The sequence below is a fragment of the Malaclemys terrapin genome, chromosome 2 (assembly GCF_027887155.1).
Source record: "Malaclemys terrapin pileata isolate rMalTer1 chromosome 2, rMalTer1.hap1, whole genome shotgun sequence".
Classification (NCBI taxonomy): Eukaryota; Metazoa; Chordata; order Testudines; family Emydidae; genus Malaclemys; species Malaclemys terrapin.
Window position 1 is genome coordinate 282,825,740 of NC_071506.1, and position 25,601 is coordinate 282,851,340.

The following is a 25,601-nucleotide window of genomic DNA, read 5'->3' on the forward strand; positions in this document are numbered from 1 at the left end:
CCGAGATGGGCCAGAGGGCACGCTGGGAGTGAGGGTCAGGGTACCAGGAGGTCAGAGTCAGACAGCAGGAGCAGGTAGCGCAGGGCAGGCTGGCTTTCCTAAGCAGGGAAAACCCAGTTACACAGACAACTTCCTGTTCCTCTGCTTGGTTTAAACAATGGCAGGGGACCAATCAGGACCCTCAGGGTTTTGCCAGTCAGAGCTCAGACCGGGAGTCCTCTGCCAAAGTTGAGTTTCAAGTTATGGCAACTCCTAGCAGATCATGGGGTGGTAGGTTGGAATGTAGTGGCTTCTAAGGGCCCTGTGGACCAGGGTTTGAGACCTGCAGCCCCTGATGCTGGAGTGACTGGTATGATTAGATGAGGGAAGTTTTGGCACTACTACTGAGATGGGGGGATGGTCGCAGGTATAAGGCGCTGGCCTGGCACTTAGGAGAGCTGAGTTCAGTTCCCCCATCTCCTACGGATTGCCTGGGTGGCGTTGGGCAAGTCAGTCGTCTCAATCACATCACTTTTCCCCAGCCCTTTGTCCTGCCTCTTTAGCTTTCAAGCAGGGGCTGTCTCTCGCTGTGTGTCTGTACAGCGCCTAGCACAATGAGGCCCTGATCTTGGCTGGGACCCATAAGCACTCCACTAATACAAACGAATGGGGTTTCACTCACATGGTCATCTGATGTAGCCCCAGAATGAGCTGTGAGGACTTGCTCAGTCCTGATCCAGGCAGAAGTTCCACTAACTTCCGTGAGATTCCTGCCTAAGGACTTGTGGCTGAGATCCTAACTCCAAAGGAACAATAACTCCATTTTATGTCTGTCTAGACATGTCGACGGCGTCCTCCTGTTCCAGAACGATGCCGTGCTGAGGAGGACAGCAGCCCTGCTTGGGAAGAAAGCGCCAGTGTCTGACATGCAGCCTCAGGTCTCCCTCTCCGCCATGAACACCTACGTCGCTTCCTGCCTTGCTGGGCTGCTTTACCCGCTCAAGGCTTTCACGACAGGAAGGTGAACCGAGCAGATATTTGTCTTCTTTCCAACAGCTGTTGGTGCTCTGCAGATGACACTAGACGTACTGCAGTCCTCAGCTGGTATAAATTGGCATAACTCTTATCAGTTACAACAGAGCTGGATGGTATGGGCCATCGGAGGATCTGGCCCATAAAATCTAGTGCATAGAAAGCTTTAGTCGAATCTTTTGGCATGGAGGCAGAGGCGCCGACTTCTTCTGGCGCCGGTGGGTGCTCAACCCTCTGACTCCACCCCTGCCCCGTCCCCATTCCAACCCCTTCCCCAAATCCCTGCCCTGGTCCTGCCTCTTCCCCTGAGCGTGCCACATTCCCGCTTCTCCGCCCTCCCTCCCAGGTCTTGCTACAGCTGTTTGGCAGCGGCAAGCACTGGGAGGGAGGAGGAGCAGAGACGCAGCGCGCTGGGAGGAGGTGGAGGAGGAGGTGAGGCGGGGGGCGGGGAGCTTGGCTGCCGGTGGGTGCAGAGCACCCACTAATTTTTCCCCGTGGGTGCTCCAGCCCCAGAGCACCCACGGAGCTGGTGCCTGTGCATGGAGGCAAAAACTCCTAAGTGCAGTCAAAATATTCCCAGTGTGCGAACGGAGGGACCAAGGGAGCATAGATAATTGAACATAGAAGGCAAAAGCGGCATGCCTGAGTCCTTTACATCCAAAGACCTTATTCATAAACTCAGCAATAGCTAAGTGGATATTACAGGATAACTAGCCTGCAACACTCCCTGGAAACCGAGAAGCCAGCAGAGGCTAGCAAGGTTGTCTGACTGTGTCTGAGTGGGACAGTAAAGAGGTTCTGAGAGATAAGGCTGCACTACTCAGTAGCTGCTTAAGTATCACGGTGGTGATGGTGGTAGATGACTGTCTCTCCCTTGCTTTTCAGTGGGATCAGCGTGGGGATGGAACCCTGGGAGCTGCTGAGGTCTGCCTGCCCCATGCCGACTATGAGATTCCTTCACATAGCTCAAGCCTGCAAGAGGCAGGAATGGGGCCTGTCCCACCACGAGAAGAGCGATTCTGAGCCTCTCCGATGAGTCTGATATTCTCACTCTCATTGTCCAGGTGAGTCCGTAGCCTAGCAGCTAATTTAAGAGACCAATACAAGACTGCTGTGGAGTCTTAAACCTGATGGGGGCCACGTTTTAAGTACAGAAGCCCGCACAGTGGGTTTAAGCAGAGCCTGTGATGCTCTGAAACTCCTGTGACATCCCAGTGGCCTGTGAGGATCAGGGGCAGCTTGTGATGGGCTGCTTGCAGGAGGGAGATTGTAAGTGGCTCGTTCACAAACACCCACTGCACAAAGAACAGGAGTCCTTGTGGCACCTTAGAGACTAACACATTTATTTGAGCGTAAGCTTTCGTGGGCTAAAACCTGCTTCAAAAGTTCGTGTTGCTGCTGCCCCCGGAGGCCGTCTCCATTTTATCACGAGTCTTGCGATATCTGGGGTTAATCTTAAAGCCCCCCTTCCTGGAAACACGTCGTTGTATGAGAATCTCCGTTTTCAGGCTTAGAAATGGTAAATTTCTAGGCTCATGGTTCTGGAGAAAAGTTTGGAAATTTGAACCTTATGGGCTCAGAAACAGCAGGCAAAGAAAAAGCCAACGTTGATTATTTGTTTAGCTTTAAATTCATGAGATTAAAAAAGTCTCATGATTGTTTTTTGGCTTGTCTACCCGTACAAGGTCATAGGTGCCGACTCCGTGGGTGCTCCGGGGCACCCACGGGGAAAAATTAGTGGGTACTCTGCACCCACTGGCAGCCAGGCTCCCCTCACCCCCCACCCCACCTCCTCCTCCTCCCCCTCCCCTGAGCGTGCCGCGTCCCTGCTCCTCCGCCTACCTCCCAGCGTTTCCCGCCCAGTCACCGCCAAACAGCTGTTTGGCAGCGTTAGCATGCTCTGGGAGGGAGGGGGAGAAGCAGGAACATGGCGCAGTCAGGGGAGGAGCGGGGCCGGGGCGGGGATTTGGGGAAGGAGTTGGAATAGGGGCAGGGAGGGGGCAGAGTTGGGGCGGGGACTTTGGGGAAGGGGTTGGAATGGGGGCGGGTCCTCATGGAAGTGGTGGAGTGGGGCCGGGGACGGGGCAGGGGGGGGGGTCGTACATGCAGGGGAAGTCGGTGCCTATGACAGCGATGCTGCTGCAGCGTGTCTGGTGAAGACGCTCTATGGCGACGAGAGAGCTCTGCTAGGGTTACCATATTTCAGCAAGAAAAAAAGAGGACGGGAGGAGCCCCGCCCTAGCCCCGCCCCTGCCCCTCCCACTTCCCGCCCCCCCAGAACCCCCAACCCTCCCCCCGTTCCTTGTCCCCTGACTGCCCCCTCCTGGGACCCCTGCCCCTAACTGCCCCCCAGGACTCCACTCCCTATCTAAGCCTCCCTGCCTCTTGTCCCCTGACTGCCCCAACCCTTATCCACACCCCCACCCCCAGACAGACCCCTGGGACTCCCACGCCCCATCCAACCACTCCCCACCCCCTCCCCAGAACTCCCGACCCATCTAAACCCCTCTGCTCCCTGTCCCCTGACTGCTCCGATCCATCTCCCCACCCCTGCCACCTGACAGCCCCCCCCAGAACTCCCAAACACCCCCCCCTGCTCCTTGTCCCCTGACTGCCCCCTCCTGGGACCCCTGCTCCTAACTGCCCTCCAGAACCCCACCCCCTACCTAAGACTCCCTGTTCCTTGTCCCCTAACTGCCCCCTCCTAAGACCCCCCCCCCGAACTGCCCCCCAGGACCCTACCCCCTACCTGTACCCTGACTGCCCAAAACTTTCTCCACTCCCCCCAAAAAGCCCCCCCCGTTTCTTGACTGCCACCTCCAGAACCTTCCTGCCCCCTGACCTCCTTACCCTGCTGCTCAGAACAGGGTGTTGGGCTCTGTGCAGCCGAGCCGGACACGTGGCTGAGCTCCCCAGCACAACAAAACCCGGTCCCTGGCCCTGCACAACAAAACCCGGTCTGGCCCTGCACAACAAAACCCGGTCTGGCCCTGCACAGTGCTGCTGGACTGGGCTGCAAGGGAGCTGCCGGCTCAGAATGCAGGGCGGATCCGGCTCCTCTACAGCTGCTCCTGAGTCCAGCCCGGGACTTCCCTGCAGCCCTCCCAGCCGCTCGCTCTGCTAATCCCGGACATTGTGAGTGCTTTACAAATTCCCCCCGGACGCTATTTTTAGCACAAAAAGGAGGACATGTCCGGGTAAATCCGGACGAATGGTAACCCTAGCTCTGCGGTCGGCATAACAAAACCACCCCTGTGAGAGGCAGTAGCTACGGCGACGGGAGAGCTTCTGAGTACTGTCCACGCCGGCAGTTATGTCGCCCGGGGGGTGGTTTATTCACAGCCCTGAGCTGCGTGAGTTCTGCCGACACACGCTGCAGAGACATAGCTGGACTCCCCCTCACTTGGGGCTGGCGAGACGGCAGGTGCACTGCTGCCCTGCTAACAAAGCTTGGCAGAAAATGCCTTTCACCCCCCAGGGAGTCAAAGCAGCAACGATTTGACCCTGACCCTGAGTGAGGTCAAGGCTGAGTGGGGACCCATTTAATTTCTAATGGGCTTGGGCCACTTTTATCTCCCCTTTGTTTGGAAATTAAATGCAAAAAATGAAGTTCTTCTTTGCATGATTACACAGGTGCATTCCACCCATGGTGTCTGCGCACCCAGCACACGGCCATTGGACATTTTTTCCACTCCATGGTACCTGTTGGGCGGCTTGATTGTGTGAGAGGGGATTGAGACCCATGCAGTGTGGGAGAGTTCACATTGCTGCGTTCCCTGATGCGCTGGTGTTACTATCACACTGCACCGATGCAGTTGTTTGTGCTTTTTTTATTGGAGGTCTGTCCATGGACTTACCTTAGTCAGACTAAGTTCAGGCTCTGCCCCCTAGTTTTCAGTGACACCAACGCGTTAGTTTTCACTGTAGCTCCTGGTGAATTTGGTTTGTTTCTCATTTCCCAGGGGGACGGTATTTTGGGACAGCCTGGCATCGTCTGTTGTGCACTCATTGCCCCGTGAGTCTCACGCAGGACAGCCCGTATCCTTTCTCTGCAAGTGCCGCGTCTACCAAATGTGCCTGAACTGGGGACTCGGGTGGAGGAAGGAGAGAGAACACCCGCGAGATAGACAAGTTCCCTTTTACCTGCCTCTGACTTGAGCCAACAGGCCCTCGGAAAGCCCTGTAGTAGTGCTCCATGCGCCTTGGCTGGGGCAGGAGAAGAGAGAAAACTAAACCAGTTGTCTTCTAGTTTATTCCTTGCAACCTTCAAGATGAGATACAGGGTCAGCAAGATTACACATTCCAAAACGTCCCAGCTAACTACGGGGCGAACCCTACCTCTGTTCACCTGCCTTGAAATACATTTGGAAACCTCTAGATGTAAATGCAGGCCAGGATGGCACCTCTGGGCACCCAGAAGTTTGCCTGGGAGACTGGTCTCTTTAAAAGTCTGATCAGCTGAGAAGGTAGAGTTGTGAGCTTGTCCCGCCCATACCTATTGTTGTCTGTATTACGGGTATCAGCTAAAGCAGCAGTTCTCAAACTGTGAGTCGGGACCCTAAAGTGGGGTCACCAAGGGCTGGCATTAGCTTTGCTGGGGTCCAGGGCCTAAGCCCAAGCCCCACAGCCCAGGCTTCAGCCCTGAGTGTGTGGGGGGGCTCAAGTTACAGGCCCCCATCCTAGGGCCGAAGTCCTTGGGATTCAGCTTTGGCCCCTCTCCCGAGGCAGTGGGGTTCAGGCGGACTCAGGTTTTGGTCCCCCCTCAGGGCGTCATGTAGCAACTTTTGTTGTCAGAAGGGGGTCATGGTGCAATGACATTTGAGAACCTCTAAGCTAGAGGGCCCCAACCAAGGCAGAGGACCTGTTATGCCAGGCACTGTACAGACACCTAGCAGGTCCTGAGAAGCTGACTGTCTAGCAAGACAAAGGGCGGGAGGAAAGGAGTATTATTGTCCCCATAGTACAGGTGGTGGTATGGACACTGCCTTCACCCCCATCCCACTGAGGCACCAAAAGGGGAAAGTGACTTGCCCAAGGTCACCAGCAGAGCCAGGAATAGAACCCTGGTCTCCTATGTCCCAGTCCACTGCTCTAGCCAGCAGGCCACATGAGTCCATTGGCTTCCCCCTCCCCACACAACTAGATTTGGGATCAAAATGTCCCTCAGATTCAAACCCCACAATGACCTAGAGCTGAATTCAGTCCTGGGATACGTGGAGTCAGCTCCACTGAAGTCAATGTTTCTGCTTCCACCAGGCTTGAATTGGTTCCTCATGTACCAACAGAAGGTTGGCCTTGTGGTTAAGGTCTGGGATTCAGGAGACCTGGGCCCAGTTTCTGGCTCTGCCACAGACTTCCTGTGTGACCTTGGGCAAGTCCCTTAATCTTTGTGGGTCTCCTTTCCCTTTCTGTAAAATGGAGAACCGTCCTTCATTATGCATCTGTCTGGACAAATGAAAGGGAGTTTCTGAGGAGCTCAGATGCTATGGTGGTGGGTGAGATGCAAGTGCTTAGACAAGACCAGCAGTGAGTTCGATGGACTTGGTGAAGTCTATGCAGGTTTTCAGACGCCTTCCCGGCCTGTGACCTTTTCTCCAAAGCAAAGAAAACCTCTCTTGAGCACAAGGAATGTGTGACGCTCTGGTCTGACCTTTGCAGACTGGCTGCATTTGTCAGCCTGTCCCACGTCCCCAGCAGCAATATGCACAGAAGAGGGCCTAGCAAGACTGACCTGTCCAGCATCTGAGAGGGAAGGGGTTCCAAGGAACGCAGCGGTAGGCTTGCTTCAACTTCCTCAGCACCGAGTCACGGGACAGAAGAAAGGTGTCCTCTTGGTAGATGCGGGCTACAGCGAGCACACTTAGAAGTAGGGTCATTAGTCTTTTATTTATAATTTTTCATATAGACACAAAAATCAGTAACTCCAGGTTAAGAGAGAGACCAGAAAGCTGCACACACCTTTGCCTTGTTACGTTAGCCAAGCATGTGAAACAGGCCCAGCGCAATCAGTCCCCTGCTCAATACACTTCTTGAGGCCCTGGTCCAATAGCGACTGAGGAGCAGTGAGTGGGGTGCTCATGCTGAGATTCCTCTCGGACTGTCCTCGGCTCTGAGGTGGTGCTAGTGGAGTTTCACGGGAGGATCTCCCCTCCTTTACACCTGTTAATGAAGCATCACACCACTCCAACGAGGGACGTCTGATCCCCGCTTTAATGAGAGGGAGGTAGAGGAGTGGCTTGTATCCGGTCCCAGGGTGACTGTTTATTTCAGGGGAGCGGGATAAGGCCCTGGAAGATTTCACATGTGCGTATCATTAGAAATAAGGCTCTTGTATAATTCCGCTCTGCACTTTGCTGCAAGACTAACGTGAGGAAGAGTTCTCACCTGCGCAGTGGTAGACCGGAATTTCAGTTTAGTTTAGCTAGGCTAGATGTTTAGAATGCAGAGGGCTTTCCCCCTCCGGGAAGGAGGTAGGTGCCATATGTCCCTTGTAACCCTTTCCGGGTGGGAGAAGACCTCTCGGGAACACATCGCTTGTGAAGGGTTAATATGTCTGGGTGAAGAGATGACTTTCCGTCCCACAGACTCTCTCAACATTGTGGAGCCCGGATGTCACAGCCACTCGCCGACCATCTGCGCCAACCACGGCAGCTCAGCGGAACTCCTGCAGCAGGTGGTGGCCAGAGCAGAGGCCATGTACGAGACCAACGCCTACCTCCACTGGTACTGGCAATATGGCTACGAGGAGGCGGATTTCCAGCAAGCCTTCGAGACGCTCTGCTCAGTGGCAGATGATTACAGTCGGCTGGGAGAATAACACTGTCTGCTTTGGCACTTCCAGGCTGCTGGCTGTCAGCCTTCCTCCTGAGAGCCCGGAGAACCTCCAGGAAAGATCGTGCCAAGGTCTCTGGGAAAGGGGTGGTTCTGCGTTGAGGGGGATGCTGCTTTAAATCCATACTGTGACAAATAACACGAGGCAAATAGAATCGCTTTTCAGCTGGTGGGGTGTGAGTGTGTGCAAAACAGACTGTGGGCTCGACTGTCTCTTGGTCCATGGGCCCATGCAGGAGTGATAGGGAGAGTAAGATCCCTTTGTGCCCCTGCACAGGCTATCCAGACCTTGTATAGAGGAATAAGGGGGTGAACCAACCCCACCCAATGAGTAGATGGGTGGGGAAGGGCTCCCACCCGCCCAGGGCCAGCCAGCATCGCAGGGGTAGTAATTTACTGTTGGTTTGGATTAGCAGCAAGTTGGTATGCCCTGGAGCAAAGGGGAGTCGTAGGGGAATCATGCCTTTGCTTCTGGAGGACAGAGGGCATGTGGCAAGGCCACCAGGAAAGCCTATACATGTACCCCCCGGACATGCCTTGCCTCAGAAGATCTCGCCCACTTTGGGATGGTGACATAAGGCTCTTAGGGATCTAGGGTGTGGGTCCTTAGCGTTGAGCTAAAGCCAAATCCTACTTACCTTCCATAGAGGGGGAGCCACCCTGCATGACAAAGGGGAACAGGTTTTGGTTACTAATCTGGTCCCTGGAAAACCAGAGAGGCAGCTAAAGCTACGAACAGGCAGGGTTACAAAGCAGAGAGATTGAGCAGGTAATTAGAGGGCTGAACAAAACCCTGAGCAGTTTTATTCAGGGAGAAGACTACACACTAGTAAAGACCTGACTCATCTCCACTTGTACAGCCAGGCAAGAGACGCAGTTACAACGTGGTTGCAATTTGGCCTGTAGACAGGACCTCAGATGTTCCTTAACCAGGCTAAAGCCTTGGACACGTTCCATAGGCAATGTTTGGGGACAGGCAGGGGCAAACCTCACCCTTCCATTGGGGCATGTGACAGAGCGCCTCCTGCAGGTTTTACAAGGACCCTGTTATTTAATGTTGTGAAGGCCAAGACTATAACAGGGTTCAAAAAAGAACTAGATAAGTTAATGGAGGATAGGTCCATTAATGGCTATTCGCCAGGATGGGCAGGGAGGGTGTCCCTAGCCTCTGTTTGCCAGAAGCTGGGAATGGGTGACAGGGGATGGATCACTTGATGGTTACCTGTTCTGTTCATTCCCTCTGGGGCACCTGGCACTGGTCACTGTCGGCAGACAGGATACTGGGCTAGATGGGCCTTTGATCTGACCCAGTGTGGCCGTTCTTGCGTATTTAGCACTAAGTGAGGTGCTCAGGAGAGGGAAAGGCGTTTTTAGGCTCTAGAACCAGCTGTACCAAGAAGCAATTGTGCCCAAGGTCAAAAGACTGTTTCAAACCCTGAGCCAAAGTGATACCTGACCGGCTGCCCAGCACTAGCTGAAGGTGCCCCAGCATCACTAGGTTGTTAGGTTTTGACTCTTTCTTCTCCCTTAATATTGTGCCCTCAAGATCAAGAGGAAGGGGGTCCTCATAGGACCACCTGTGGCTGCCTTCTTCCGTTCTTTCACAAGGATTCCCCATTGGCTGGATCGAGGGTTTTTAGGGTGTGTCTACACTGCATGCTAAGCCCGGGCTTTGACTCAGGTTTGAGCTCAAGCCCCGCTTCCCCCCTCCGCACCCCCCACAAATCAGTCTGACTCAGGTCAGCAGGGACTCGGCTCCTAGGACCCTGCTAGCAGAGCCCGAGTCCTGCTGTGACTTGGGTCCCAGCCCTGTCATTAGGCAGCATGGATGCATCTCAAGCCGCAGACCTGAGTCAGAAGGTCAGCGTAGCGCAGTATGGACGTGTTAGCACGGCTGGGAGACCCCGTCCAGTAACCGTAAACCCAGGCTTGCAATGCAGCGTGCAGCTCACACATGGGCTTGGAAACACCATAAGCCCAGTTCCTACAGACCCGGGCTCAGTGTGGAGCGTAGACAGACGCTGAGAGCCCCTTTGTGTCATTCTGGCCACTTTACCTGGCATCAAGGGGCTGGAGTGGGGGGTAAGATTCTGACATTTCAGAAGCTCTGAATTCTCTGGGTCCTCCAAAGAAGGCCACCCCACCAGGGGCCTGGCCCGGACACTCCTGGTATTTCTAATGTTAAAACATACGAGAAAGATGACAACCCTTCAGGTCTTTTCACCTGTCGCAAAGAGGCCCAGGCTCTGGTTTCTTTCCTCTGCAGCTCACCTGTAACATGCACACTCCTGCCCTGCCAAGGCGTTGCATTCTCCAGAGTCAGGGAAACAAGTTCTCCTAGTTCAATTAATGAAAGTGTATTTGATCTTCCTCTATGCCCGATGACTCCTCTACCTTAGCTAGCCCTAACCTTCATTCTAGTGAACCACAGCAGTTTGTCACTAGCCCAGTTTTATTTTCTGAGAAGTCTCTCGTGGAAATCAATGCTGACAGTTTTCTGAGGTCAATTTGTTCATTTCCTTGTATAGAACACAAGGCAAATGGCTCTGTCCTGCCCCTGCTATATGACATGGAGCGCCGCCGGGGGTTTGTTCTTCACCGTAGCTGTGATGAGTCCAGGTTTCTTGTGCATTTGCTGGAGGGCGGCCATGGCTCTAAAGTACTTGTGCTGATAACAGAAAACAAGATCTAGTTATTAAAATGGTGGCGGTTCTTCAGGCCTGTAGTTTAGATGCAGAGATGGTTAGGGGAGCCGGCACAAAATTACTTTCACCAGCGTCACGCTTATTTGGAAAAGTCGTCCTCATCAGGAACATGGGAACTGCCAGAGCCCCGCCCAGTAACCCAGCTCCAACACAGGCCCGTCCCACCTGATTCAGAAGAAGGGGCAAGAAACCCACTAGTGGGCAGTTATGGGATAACCTGTCCCCAGGGACAGTTTTCTCCTAACCCCCCCCCCCCCCCCCCCATCAGCTGAGGGTTGGTTTGGGGGTGTTTGGTTTAGAATCCTTACTACTGTAAGCTTGGACATGGCCACCACGTTACAGTAGTGGCCACCACCCAAGCAGCCCGGGGACGGGGGGGGGGGGATCAGGGGTGCCTCTGCCGTGCTCTGCCCCGTTTCCCCTTCTCCAGAGCTCCTTGAACAAACTCTACACAGCCTCTCAGCCAATCACAGCCCTTCTTGGGGTTTGGTTTCTGTATTAACACAAAGTTGTTAAACGCAACCACAAAAACACATCTTCCACCCCGCCTTAAGCTCCCCGAGGTACTGCCCCTTCCTGCTGCCTGAGCAGATGCAGGGCTGGGCCTGTCTGCTTTGCCTTCTTCCAAAGGAAAAACAAAGCTTTCAGCTAGGTTATATTGCCTGGCCCCAACTCCCTGCATGAGACCCTCTCTCCCTGCAGCTTCACTCTGCAATTCCCTTTCTAGCTGGGCCCTCACCTCATTAGCAGAGGTGACGGGCAGAAATTCAGAGTTCATACGACCACCAAGCGCCAGCGCCCGGGGTGGGAGAGGGAGCGGGGAACGGGGCTGCAAACAGCTCCTTGTACAGTATAACTGAACAGGGGCCGTTTCAGAGGGTATTGCCGATGCCCCATCCTGCGCACAGGGGGCGTTTACCCCCCAACAGAAAATCCTGGCCCAGGTTTGCACTACCAGCCTGGCACCGCCTCACACTACCTTCTGATCAGTCTTCATTTTGGCATTGTAGAAAGAGGTGGAATCGGGACAGGCTGGCAGCACTTCCCCCTGCAGCCGGTCAAACCGCTCCTGCTCATCTTCATCCTGGGAGGAAGAGAAGGCGAGAACCCAACTGTCACAGGGTGACTGGCCCCTTGGAGGGGGATTAGGGCCAGCCCCACCTGTGCAGCAGTTAACTGCATCCCAGCCTGAGGGGGTGGGACCAAGAGGTCAGGTGTTAGCAGGGTGAACGCCTCGGCCCCAGAACTAAAAGGCTCAAGGAAACACAGTAGGAGACCCTGTGATCAGAACCCCAGGGAAGCCCTGAGATAAGGGGAGGGGAAACCTGCTAAGAAGCAGGGCCTCTGGGGAGAATGCCCCGGGAGGCCGTGCTCCGCCTCAGGAGTGGAGAAGGAACGGTGCAGGGCCTGCAAGTAGGGGTGTAGAGCAGGGAAATGCAACATAACCCGAGAGGGGCAGAAGAATCATTGTCCGGACATTTAATTGGATTCTTTAGTTAGACTGCGGTTACCCTGGAATGGGATCGAGTTTTACCTGGGACCTGTCCAGAGGGCTGAATTACCCAGAACAGATAACTGCAGAAACAGATCAGCTGACAAAAGGGGGCGGGGGACAGAGTGGGAAAAGTCCCTGCAATGCTGTGTCCTGACCTGAGGGGGCGCTCTGCTGGTGAATGCGCCCCATTATGCCAACCCTATATGAACAAAGAAGGATTAGACAGGAGGCTGCAGAGGTATTGCGCCTACAAATGAAAGATTTCAGAGTAGCAGCCGTGTTAGTCTGTATCCGCAAAAAGAAGAACAGGAGTACTTTGTTAGTCTCTAAGGTGCCACAAGTACTCCTGTTCTTCTTTTTACAAATGAAAGAGTTGATTCTCTTATCAATTAAGGGCAATCTAGGTCCTTCACATGAATGGAGGTTAGTCTCCTGTGATACTGCACTCGGATAGTATGATCTTGGGGGCCATATAAGAGGCTAGAAAGACATGGACTGGAGATGAGAGCTCTTCCCCTTTCAGTGCCTGGGGTATACAAGGAACCCTGGGCAGTTTACAGGCAGCCAGTCAGCACCTTAGACTCTGACAGGAGGTTCCGTCATTTCTCTATTGGCCGGCCACACCAGCAGATGTAGGCAAGGAGCAACTCTTCTCATAGTTGTGCTCTATCGATAGCTACATCCAGGACAACCTGTTCTCCACTGCAGGCTGGAAGATGACATGGGGCTTCTTGGAGCAGAAAAAGGACTAATCTGCAGAGTCCAAAGGCTAATGCCACATGTGCATGGTGGGCTTTGACTCACTGGAGCTGGTGGACAGACACCCACCGATGCGTTTATCTGAAAAGCCCTCTCCTTTAATGCCCACCTTCTAAAGTCTCCTTGTCCAGCATGGAGGGCAGGAGGACACTGAAGAGAAATGTGCGTTCAAAGGATACCCAGATCTGACAGTGATTGGGAGTGCGTTGGGGTCAGGTCTCAAGTGAGCACCCTCAGGAATATATTTTGTCTTTTCATGAATGGCTTGGAGAACGTGGAAGTCAAGTTCATGAACAATATAAAAATGGGAGGGTCAGAAATTAGAAGATAAGGCCAAAAGAAACCTGATGAGGTTCAACAAGGACAAGTGCAGAGTCCTGCACTTAGGACCGAAGAATCCCATTCACTGTTACAGACTAGGGACCGAGGGGCTAGGCAGCAGTTCTGCAGAAAAGGACCTAGGGGTTACAGTGGACGAGAAGCTGGATATGAGTCAACAGTGTGCCCTTGTTGCCAAGAAGGCTAACGGCATTTTGGGCTGTATAAGTAGGGGCATTGCCAGCAGATCGAGGGACGTGATCGTTCCCCTCTATTCGACATTGGTGAGGCCTCATCTGGAGTACTGTGTCCAGTTTTGGGCCCCACACTACAAGGAGGATGTGGAAAAATTGGAAAGAGTCCAGCGGAGGGCAACAAAAATGATTAGGGGGCTGGAGTACATGACATGAGGAGAGGCTGAGGGAACTGGGATTGTTTAGTCTGCAGAAGAGAAGAATGAGGGGGGATTTGATAGCTGCTTTCAACTACCTGAAAGGGGGTTCCAAAGAGGATGGATCTAGACTGTTCTCAGTGGTGGCAGATGACAGAACAAGGAGCAATGGTTTCAAGTTGCAGTGGGGGAGGTTTAGGTTGGATATTAGGAAAAACTTTTTCACTAGGAGGGTGGTGAAGTACTGGAATGGGTTACCTAGGGAGGTGGTGGAATCTCCTTCCTTAGAGGTTTTTAAGGTCAAGCTTGACAAAGCCCTGGCTGGGATGAGTTAGTTGGGATTAGGTCCTGCTTTGAGCAGGGGGTTGGACTAGATGACCTCCTGAGGTCCCTTCCAACCCTGATATTCTATGATTCTATTAAATTGGGTGGAGAATGGTCTTAAATCTACAGTATGAATGCCAGAGGGTGACTGGCCCTTTAAAAGGGAGTGGGGGAGGCCAGTGCACCTGTGACTGATTACCAGCTGCCCAACTGGGCTAAAGGGAAAGCACCTCGGCCTTATCAAGAGGGACACAACAGCAGAGGTGAGGGGCTGCCTGCTGAAACCTCCAGGCACAAGGGTAAGGCGAGTGTTTGGGCCTGGTAAGAAGCACCTGGAATCCTGGGCTAGAGAAGAAGCTCGTCTCCAGGGCTGGAGCCCTGAAAAGGCACCAGCTGGGAAAAGGTGGCAGGACTTATAATATCAAAAGACTGTGTTTGAATCCAGGGCTAGGGATGAAGCTGGTCTCCAGGGAGCGAGCCCTGAGAATGGGTGAATGGGGAGAATTGTAAGGAGGAGAGGCTGCTGTTGTCCGTGGACGCTGGGTTTTAAAACAAGGTAAATCCTCTTGTTTGGGGGAAGGATAAGGTGACACTGTACCAATAAAGAAACTTGGGTTGGGCATAAATGCAGATAATCCTGGTGTAATCCAAATCTGGAAACCCTAATTTGTGGGGGAAACAGGCATGTAGAGTGCTGCAGAAGCATGCTTGCCCAGAAGGGGGTGCTCCAGGGCATTGGAGCAATGGCATGGAATCATTAAATTAAGATTCAATACAGACAAATGCAAAATGTTTCAAAGTAGGACGAAATGATCAAATACACCGCTCTAAACCAAAGGGCACAGGCCTGGGTGGTGCTGCCACAGAGACAGAGCTGGGGCTTGCTGAATAGAAAAGAATGAATGCAATGCAAAGCAACTGCTGCACTGGGTTGTATTAACAGGGGCATCCGTGTGATGTAAACCTGTAGTATCAAAAGTCAGAGGAAGCTACGAGGCACATTTTACGCACCTTTTGGGCCCGACTCGTAAGGAGGACAAGTAGTCCAGGGTCGGAAACCACCCAGGAAGCCTGTGTGGGGAAAGGTTTTGATTCAAAGTTGAGAGCCCAGAGCTAGAAAACACACTTTAAGGAGGTGTTTGGTGGACTGGACTTTCCGAGATGGTAAACAGCACAGAGAAGCCAGGACGTCTGAACTGCCGACTCTAGGCTGCATGACCTTAGCTGGTTTTCTCCTTTAAGAGGTGTTGGAAGAGAAGCCCAAAGACTCTCTTCCGGGTGAACCAAGACTAGGTGAGATGAGGTGGTCCAACTTCTGAATAGTAGGGCCGCCCGGGGGCGGGGGGGCAAGTGGGGCAATTTGCCCCAGGCCCTGCAGGGGGCCCCCACGAGAATGTCGGAGGCTCCCCCCTGCCTCCGCCATCCCCCAGTGCCTGAACACGCCGCATCCAGGAGTGGCCCTGGACAGCCCTGCAGGGGCATGGCTCAGGCGGGGCTTGAGTTCCTCCCGCTCAGAGACTCATAGTAAGGGGGCGGGGCTGCGAGCTGCGGCCGAGCAGCGGGAGCTCAGGTCCCGCTGGAGCCACGCCACTGCAGCGCTGTCCAGGGCTGCTCCTGGACGCGGCGCACTGAGGCTCTGGGAGAGGGGGGAGGCGGGGGTAAGCGGCATGGTAAGGGGCCGGGGGGGTTGGATAAGGGGCGGGGAGTCCCGGGGACAGTGAGTAGGCAGAGGTTCTTGGGGGTGGGGGGGGCGTGGTTAGGGGATGAGGGGTTGGATTGTGGGCATTCCGGGGGTCTGTCAAGACTTGGCGGGGGGGGGTGGATAGGGGTCGGGGCAGTCAGGGGACAGGGAGCAGGGGGGAGTTGTGGGGGGTGGGGTCCCGGGGTGGTGATTGGGGAGGTCTCGGGGGGGGCGGTCAGGGGGACAAGGAGCAGGATGGGTCAGGGATTCTGAGGGGGGCAGTCGGGGGGCAGGAAGTGGGTGGGGGTTGGATGGGGGCAGGGGCAGGCTGTTTGGGGAGGCACAGCCTTCCCTACCCTAAAGCTCATTCAGCAGTTTGAGGCTTGCAGACAGCTATTTAACACAAAGGGCCAAGCTGTTATCTTTTCCTTTAGGGCTACCATCCCTTTCACTTCTCAAATGCCAAATTATAGTCTACGTTTAATTTTAGTGCCATAGGGAGATTCATGTCAGAGGAGGGGAGCTTCATTTCAAATTAGCCACTTTAGATTAACAGTGATAGCGCCAAGAGAGCCACGGGGGAGGGATCACACGAGAAGAGCAATATCCTACACCACCTACCTCCTCCCCAACCCTACCAAGGAAGACCCCCCCCCCTCCCCTGCATTCCCCGAGGCTCCAGAGGGGTTAATTCAGTGGTTCTCAAACTTGTACTGGTGACCCCTTTCACATAGCAAACCTCTGAGTGCGACCCCCCCCTTATAAATTAAGAACACTTTTTAAAATATTTAACGCTATTATAAATGCTGGAGGCAAAGCAGGGTTTGAGGTGGAGGCTGACAGCTCGCGACCCCCAGTAATTACCTCGTGACCCCCTGAGGGGTCCCACCCCCCAGTTTGAGAACCCCTGGGTTAATTTAATTTTAGCACCCTGTGTCCATTTACATGCATGTGCTATTTTGAGCATTTCCGTTTTCACAACATAGGCTCATCCCAGATTCTGGAACAAGCTCAAATGCTCAGTTCGTGGAGTATGTACATAGTCTATACTAAAGACAAACCCACAGTAACTGTCTCCAGTTTCTGAGGGACCCCATGGAGCCAGTCTCTAGGAAACAGATAAATGCATGGAGGTTAAGTCCATTAGTGGCTAATAGCCAGGATGGGTAAGGAATGCTGTCTCTAGCCTCTGTCTGTCAGAGGGTGGAGATGGATGGCAGGAGATGGATCACTTGATCATTACCTGTTGGGTTCACTCCCTCTGGGGCACCTGGCATTGGCCACTGTCGGTAGACAGGATACTGGGCTAGATGGACCTTTGGTCTGACCCAGTACGGCCGTTCTTATGTTCTAACCTAAATGAACCCAAAGTTATGGAGACAGATATGAGTCAAGGAAGCCAGCAGAGTATCAGAAACCTGGAAAAATCTCTGACTGGATGGGCTCAGGCTCAGGCGTTTGGTCACAAGCTGAGGTGGTTCAAAAGTTGTGGATTTTTTTTAAGCAGAATTTTTATTGTTTCTTTAAACAATCAAACACAACAAGCAGCAAATATTTGGCCACACACTTCTGAAACCCCAAACCATGTTCAGGTTTTGGCAGACTAATTTCAGCTTTTCAATTAAAAAAAAAACACAACAAATTTTGAAGGAAAGCAGACATTGTCAGTAATTTTTTTCTGCTTTTTAAAAGCCCCTAGTTTTCGATCCAAAAAAAGTTTTGACGGAAAATATTTGGCCAACCCTTTTAATGAGCTTTAGTGCCTTTTAGCACTAACTGATGCTGAGAACCAGTGCTAACTTGTAAAGGTGACTTGAAAAGAAGTTCTCAAAACTGGGTTTGTGCCGAGATGCGGAAGGTTTTTAAATGTTTATTTTTCCCAGGGCCACCCGGGGGAGGGGAGGGGGGCGCAAGTGGGGCAATTTGCCCCAGGCCCCGCAGGGGCCCCCACGAGAACATAGTAGTATTGCAACTTTTTTTTTATGGAAGGGGCCCCTGAAATTGCTTTGCCCCAGGCCCCCTGAATCCTCTGGGCGGCCCTGCTGAATAGTCCTAGAATAACCCTAGAACAGGGTTACGTTACTTATAATAGAAGTTACTTTTGATGTGTCTTGCTATGTGAACAGTGAAATCTAGTCCCATTGGCATCATGGGAGTTTTGCCATTGATTTCAATAGGCGCATTCACTGAGTGTTTATCCCCTTTGGGCTAGTCTGGACACCTTTTTTTTTTAAATCTACCATGATCCTTGTATAAATATTTGTCTGTAGTTCAATGATAACTTTAACAAACCTGTTTCATTTGCCCTCACTTTATACCTGCTCTTTATATTCTGGAGGTGAGTAATTCAATAGGAAGGGAAGGCACCTACCATGATTGCCCTTGAAAAACACTCTAATGTGTCTTTCTAGAGCAGTTTGGGAGGTAATGCTTAACTCTGAGCTTTATATTCCAAATAAGGGTACATTTGGAGGCAAAATAATTCCTTTTCAATTTTTCTTCTAAAAAAGTACACCTGCCAGATCCCCTTGCTAGGGTCAGGATCTGCAGAATTAAGCAAGGATAATGCAAATATGTAATACAAAGTAACCCCACCCTTCTCAATACTATTTGGGTCTCAGCTGTCATGGTATACCCCAGAGGTAGCTGCATTTCAGTGGTACTGTATGGATATAGAATGAGAAGTGTTTTGAGCTTCTCTGGGATTGGTGGCCCCAGGTCAATGTCAAACAGCATTATAGCTTTGAATCCCACATTTAAAAAAAAAAAAGAAGTCTGGAGAGCGCGTTCAGAGGAGAGCAACACTGATGAGGAAAGGGTTGGAGAATGAGAACAGTTAGGAGACCTGCCCATGCTCAGGCAGGAGAAAGTTCAGGGATTGCATCTCTCTACAGCGGTCTGGCTAAGTGGCAGTGGCCAATAGGTGGAGACATGACAATTCAAGAACTAGGGGTCATCCTATGAAATTAATAGGCAGCAGGTTTAAAACACACAAAAGGGAATATTTCTTCACACAACACACCGTCAACCTGCGGAACTCCTTGCCAGAGGATGTTGTGAAGGCCAAGACACTAACAGGGTTCAAAAAAGAGCTAGATAAATTCATGGAGGATAGGTCCATCAATGGCTGTTCGCCAGAAGCTGGGAATGGGCAACAGGGGATGGATCACTTGATGATCACCTGTTCTGTTCATTCCCTCTGGGGCACCTGGCATGGGCCACTGTCGGCAGACAGGATACTGGGCTAGATGGACCTTTGGTCTGACCCAGTATGGCCAGTCTTATGTTTTTAAATTAGTTGATGTTAGAGACTAGAAACAACGCCTCAGTTTACTCCCTGTGCCTTCTTGATGACCCGCCTGGTTGTTGACATCAAGCGGATAGTCATGCACTTGGATCAATAGATGTTTTGTTCTCGTGATCGTGAACAAAAGAAAACAATACCACAAAAACAAGACACGTGCCAGTAGCTGCTGTCTGCTTCCCCTGGCTGGCGTCCCAGTGCTACACCTCACTGGCCCCAAAAAGGGCCAGAGCTGCAAACCTCCCTCCTCCCCCCAGCACTGGTAGTGCCTGTGACCACAGTATGACACACCGCTGTCAAGCAGGGAGGGCAGCAGGACTCCCCAGCACAACTCACCAGACACAGGACTCTGTTCATGGGAATCATTCCAGGTCTGATGTTGCCTCCAGGCTTTATCGCTTCCTGCACATCCTCAGGGATAAGGAAGGACTCATTGTACCAGATTTCAAATTCTGTAAGACCAAGGGGGGAGGGGGACAATAACCAGGTAACAAAGGGGGCCAGGTTTGTATTTTTCCTGGCATGCTGCACAATGACTAGACATGCACCTCCACAGCCGTCTAAATCGGTACCACAGTTAGTGACCTGAGTGGCGCAATCAGTTGAAACGTGCTGGTTAGGGGCTGGTCAGACTCCTCCACCCTTAAATAGGAAGCAGGCACTAAACAGTCTCTCCCCCTGCGACAGCCACAGGGAACGTGCGGATTAGAACAATCTGAGTGGCCTCTAGAGGTCGCTCTTCCTACACGGCTAGAGATGAAAACACTTTTCAATCTGACATTTGGAAACTTGGAAGAAGCAATTTTAAGCAGTCAGCACATTTTTGGTCGGACTTCGCCTCCAGTGCTAAATGAGCATCATAGCCCCTTGCCATCCCATAATAGCAACTGAGACTGCACAAGAGGCAGAGCAGTGCTGCTGGAACCTGTGTTCTTATTACTAATAATATGCATTTCCCAGGCACATATCTCTAAAGCCTCGTTCCTCTGGCACGCTCTGCTTTAGGGTCTGATCCGAGGGAACTAAGCCCTGAGAAGCACAGTAATCCCCCAGGAATGTCCTGCGTTCGTTTTATGTCCTGGAAAGTATGGAAAAATGAAGAAAGCCAAATACAGAGCCCTGCTTTTCGTAGGCACTGCTGACATGACTATAACACCACTGACTTTATACCCTGGTCCAAATGAGTCACCTCCACATTCCATGAGAACACCAAGTGCGTTCATACGAATGGTCACACCGTTGTTTGCACATTCAAATTAACACAGATATCGGCAGCTCCAAATACAGGCCAAATCCTGATCCCACTTAAGCCAATGGTTAGGAATTGGCTCTGTGTGTACTTACCTGAATAACACAAGGCATTTGTTTCAGTGTGGGCTGCTCCTGAGAGATGCAAGCTTGTGCCCTGGGATATTTGCAGAAAACAGAGCATTGCACAGCTTCCAAATGCTGAGGACTTTGATATTGATACATCTAATGTCATCAAACATACTGGGTCAAATCCAGGCCCAAAGTATACACCCAGGCCCAAACTGGGTGCTGCATATCTGTCCAAGTTAACTTGTACCAGAAACATGTGTCATCCGAGTGAGGAGGGTACCAGTGAGGCGGTGCAAGCTAAAACGTATGGACCAATGCCCCAGACACAAGGCCCCATCCTGTAACACTGGGACTTGAGGCGCACTGAACTCTTATGGGCTTCGGAAAGGTACAAAAATTGCAGCACCTGGTTAAAGCCTTGACCCAGTGCTGTGCTAGCACCACAAGTCTCTGTGTCAAACAAAACGCTGGGTGAAATCCTGGCCCCACTGCATTCAATGATTACTAGTTGCATCTCGACATCTGATCCAGAAGTAACTGTGTTAACATGGGAGGAACAGAATCGGTAGGAGCTAAGTGTCTCATTAGAAATTGGGTAACATTTATAGAATGTGAGCTGCAATGATGATTAACGAAATCATATTACAGGGTCACTGGGACTCAAGGGTCCCTGAATTTTAGAGGCTTCCAATTCTGCAGGGACAAATGAATTCATTTAAATATATGCCCACCTGTTCTGTGAGCACAGTGCAGGGCTTACAGATCTGAGCGCGATTGAATGCACTAGCGAAAGTGCATGCCATTTCCAAACCTCTGGCCAGCAACATGAGTACCTGAGATTAGTCTGTTGCGGCACTGATCCACCAGATGCTGACAGTATTGGACTTCTGCTTTCAGGTCCCGCAGTTCATCAAAATCACACCTGTACTGTTTCTTCAGATCCTTAAGTTTCATGACCAGTAAAAATTCCTCCTCGTCAATTATGATCTGTCCTTCCTCATTCACATACTCGCCTGCAAGGTGAAAAGGATGTGACAGGTTCTCATGGGTGGAAGGAGAGTGCCAAAGAACAGGGATCATACATGGATGTTGACCACTCAACTAACATTTCCTTAGATACACTGTTTTACTCCCAATGGCATGGGGATGGAGTGGTTACTGAACTAGCTGAGATCTCAGTTCCTCTTCCAACCCTAATCTTTTATGATTCTATGATACCTTCCTAATCCAAGAGGTACATGACTAAGAGTGGGCCGATTGGGTTGCCCTGCTAACTCTTGCAAGACAGACTGTGTGAAGGTATCACTTAGGGATTGCACACATTGTTCCTATTGCAAAACTCTCACTGGTGTCACTGAGAGCAGGACTGGCCTATTAAGGCAAGACATTGGAGATAAACTGGTCACCCCCCAGATACCGTTAGGATCCAGCTACCTCCCACATTAAAAACCTCTCCTTGCTCACAGTTCCATAGAATCCTAGAAATGTCAGGTTGGAAGGGACCTCGAGAGGTCATCAAGTCCAGTCCCCTGAGTTGAGGCACGACCAAATAAATCTAGATCATCTGTGACAGGTGTTTGTCCAACCAGTTCTTAAAAACCACCAATGATGGTGATTCCACAACCTCCCTTCAAAGCCTAGTTCAGAATTTAACTATCTTTATTGTTAGAAATTTTTTCCTAATATCTAACCTAAATCTCCCTTGCTGCAGATTAAACCCATTGCTTCTTGTCCTACCTTCAGAGGACATGGAGAACAATTGATCATGACCCTCTTTAGAACAGCCCTTAACATATTTGAAGACAGTTATCAGGTCCCGCCTTAAACTAAACATGCCCAGTTTTTTTAACCTTTCCTCATAGGTTGGATTTTTTTAAACCTTTTATCATTTTTGTGGCTCTCCTATGGACTCTTTCCAATTTGTCCACATCTTTCCTAAAGTGTGGCACCCACAACTGGACACAGCAGTACAGCTGAGGCCTCACAAATGATGAGTAGAGCAGGACAATTACCTCCCGTGTCTTACATACGACAATCCTGTTAATACACCCCAGAATAATATTAGCCTTTTTCACAATTGCATCACACTGTTGATTCATGTTCAATTTGTGATCCACTATAAGCCCCAGATCCTTTTCTGCCATACTACTGCCTAGCCAGTTATTCCCCATTTTGGCTGTCCATTTGATTTTTTTCTTCTTCCTAAGTGTAATACAGTTATCTTTACTGAATTTCATCTGGTTGATTTCAGATTAATTCTCTGATTTGTCAAGGCTGTTTTGAATTCTAATCCTGTCTTCCAAAGTGCTTGCAATCCCTCCCAGTTTGGTGTCATCTGCAAATTTTTATAAGTATACTCTCCACTCCATTATCAAAGTAATTTATGAAAATATTGAATAGTACCAGACCCAGGACTGACCACTGCAGGACCCCACTAGATATGCCCTCCCAGTTCGACAGCAAACCATTGATAACTACTCTTTGCGTAGGGGCTTTCAACCAGTTGTGCACCCACCTTTTAGTAATTTCATCTAGACCACATTTCCCTAATTTGCTTTTGAGAACGTCATGTGGGACTCTGTCAAAAGTCTTACTAAAATCAAAATACACATTGTGTCTACTGCTTTCCCCCCAACCACTAGGCCAGTAACCCTGTCAAAGAAGGAAATTAGGTTGGCTTGGCATGATTTGTTCTTGACAAATCCATGCTGGCTATTCCTTATAACTCTATCATCCTCTAGGTGCTTACAAACTGATTGTTTAATTTATTCCAGAATCTTTCCAGGTATCAAAGTTAGGCTGACTGGTCCATAACTGTCTGGGTCCAATTTGTTCCCCTTTTTAAAGATAGATACAGTAAAAGCTTTGTTATCTGGCATGTTGGGGAAATAGGGGGTGCCGGTTAATCAAAAATTCTGGTTATACTTATCAATGGAACCAGTTTTCAAAGAATTCAAATACAATAACATGAATAAAGTACAAAATAGTGTACAGGTACTCGCCAATCCAGTCGTAGTACTGCACCGCAGCGGGGTTGGTTTCTTGAAGCACTGAGGTGTAGACAGGTAACGTTTTCTATACAGCCGGTTATTTTAGGATACTACCTATCACTATGGGCAGCGCATGGCCTACACCCAGATGACTAAAAATACACTTAACACTAAAACTCGACTGAACATACTTTAATCTTTCTTTGATGATTCAGAAGGCACTTCAGGATCTTGCAGTGCCTCAAGGTCATCATTATCAACCGCAATTATTGTAGATGTAGACGGTATAGGAGATAGGGTCGTTACATATTCAGCCCGATGACACACCCTGGAAGCTGCTTTTTTGAATAAATCCTTGATATCAGCTTGCTTGCTTGTCTTCTTCCCCTTTTGCATACAAGTAGAGTGCAGAAGGTGCAATTGCATAATCTCCTGGGCAGTATACTAGTCCCAGTTACTAGACTGAAGATTTGTATTGGGACATATCAGAAATGCTGGTTAATAGAGCTTGACAAAGTGCCGGATAACACAGCTTTTACTGTACTATGTTTGCCCTTCTCCAGTCCTCTGGGACCTCACCTGTCCTCCAGGGGTTCCCAAAGATAATCACTGACGGTTCCGAGACTGCTTCACCTACTTCCTTAAGTACCCTAGGATGAATTTCATCAGGCCCTGCTGACCTGAACACAGCTAACTGATCTAAATATTCTTTAACCTTTTCTTTTCCTATTTTGGCTTGCGTTCCTTCCCCCTTGTTTATATTGTGTTGAGTATCTGGTCCCATTAACCATTTTAGTAAAAACAGAAGCAAAATAGACATTAAACACCTCGGGTTTCTTGATGTCATCAGTTATTAGTTTTCCTTCCCTGCTAAGTAGAGGACCTACACTTTCCTTCATCTTTCTCTTTCTCCTAATGTATTTAAAGAACTTCTTATTTCCTTTTATGTCCCTTGCTAGGTGTAACTCATTTTTAACTTAGCCTTTCTGATTTTCTCCCTACATGCTTGTGCTATTCTTCTGTACTCCTCCTTACCAATCTGTCCATGTTTCCAGTTTTTGTGTGATTCTTTTTTGATTGTCAGGACATTAGAGAGCTCCTGATGGAACCATATTGGCCTCTTACTATTCTTCCTGTGTTGCCTTTGCATCAGGAGTCTCTAATGTTTGCCTCCGATTATGTTACTTTAGTGATTTCCAGCTTCCAGAATAAACCCACCAGTTTGTAGATATGAAATACAAGACCCACGTCACCAAACTAAGGGACTGATCTTAGGAGGTGCTAAACACCCTCCTTTCATGATGACTGCAACAGGAGCAGAGTTTGCTGAATAGCTAGCCAAGAGAGCTCAGCCCTTTGCAGAAATGGACCCTACATGAAGATGCTCCTGGTAAAAAAGTTGCTATAATGATTGGGCAAAAACCAGTGGTGTGATTGCTGGTGGAATCCGGTGTCCAGTTCTGGCGCTCACAATTCAAGAAGGATGTTGATAAATTCAAGGGGTTCAGAGAAGAGCCATGAGCATGATTAAAGGATTAGAAAACATGCCTGATAGTGATGGACTCAAGTTCAATCTAGTTAGCTCGACAAAGAGAAGGTTAAGGGCTGACTTGATTAGTCTGTCAGTAGCTACATGGGAAACAAATACTTAATAATGAGCTCTTCAATCTAGCAGAGAGAGGTATAATGATCCTGTGCCTGGAAGATGAAGCTAGACAAACTGAGACTGGAAATAAGGTGTGTATTTTTAATGACGAGAGTAATTAACTGTTGGACCAATTTACCAAGGGTCACAGTGGATTCTCCATCACTGACCATTTTAAAATCAAAGTTGGATGTTTTTCTAAAAGCTATGCTCTCGGAATTATTTTGGCGAAGTTCTCTGGCCTGTGTTATCCAGGAGGTCAGATGAGATGATCACCGTGGTCTCTTCTGGACTTAGAATCTCTGACTCTATGAACCTGCATGACAGCGTGCAGGTGTAGCAGTACACCTGCAGCTTCTTGCTCGTATGATCAGAGCCTGAAAGAACTGACACTTCTTAGAATTTGGTGCCGTTTAGAGTCTTCTTTCCATTTTTTTGTTTTAGAGGGTTTTAGGCTTGAGGCATTCTCATGCAAACGGGGAATGTGGTGTTTCATATGTCAGGGATTGAGCCAGACCCATCAAATCAAATAGAATGACGTATGCCCAGAAACAAAGTCACCATTACTCTAGCGTGGGAAGAGAAACCCTGCATCGAATGGCTTTTACAGTGAATTGGCCTAATTCTCCATTTCATTACACCAATTTTATGCCAGCATAGCTCCGCTGAAGTCCATGCGGAGAATTAGACCATATATCTTTGATGTGTTCAGTCTGGCTGAAACTCACTTCGGCTGCAGAAAGCCTGAGTGACTTGGCTCCGTGTGGTTGAAGTGCAAGGGGATGAGGCAGTGGAATTGGCTGCTGAACCCAAGGCCAGGTTGCAGA

At 50.3% G+C, this 25,601-nt stretch overlaps 2 protein-coding genes across 2 annotated transcripts in view; one reads left to right on the forward strand and one right to left on the reverse strand.

Moving 5' to 3' along the window:
• LOC128831347 (tubulin delta chain-like) overlaps window positions 1–8,514 on the forward strand; it is a 45,973-nt gene extending 37,459 nt beyond the window's left edge. The window contains exons 7-9 of the mRNA XM_054017658.1: window positions 818–1,000; window positions 1,897–2,038; window positions 7,457–8,514. Of these exons, the coding sequence (XP_053873633.1) occupies window positions 818–1,000; window positions 1,897–2,038; window positions 7,457–7,828 (697 nt within the window). The 3' untranslated portion in view covers window positions 7,829–8,514. The remainder of the gene's footprint in view (window positions 1–817; window positions 1,001–1,896; window positions 2,039–7,456) is intronic.
• A 1,762-nt stretch (window positions 8,515–10,276) lies between these two features.
• KIF9 (kinesin family member 9) overlaps window positions 10,277–25,601 on the reverse strand; it is a 41,640-nt gene continuing 26,315 nt past the window's right edge. Inside the window, exons 18-21 of the mRNA XM_054016775.1 lie at window positions 20,973–21,152; window positions 19,156–19,271; window positions 11,527–11,631; window positions 10,277–10,510 (exon numbers count right to left, since the gene is read on the reverse strand). Coding sequence (XP_053872750.1) covers window positions 10,403–10,510; window positions 11,527–11,631; window positions 19,156–19,271; window positions 20,973–21,152 — 509 coding nt within the window. The 3' untranslated portion in view covers window positions 10,277–10,402. The remainder of the gene's footprint in view (window positions 10,511–11,526; window positions 11,632–19,155; window positions 19,272–20,972; window positions 21,153–25,601) is intronic.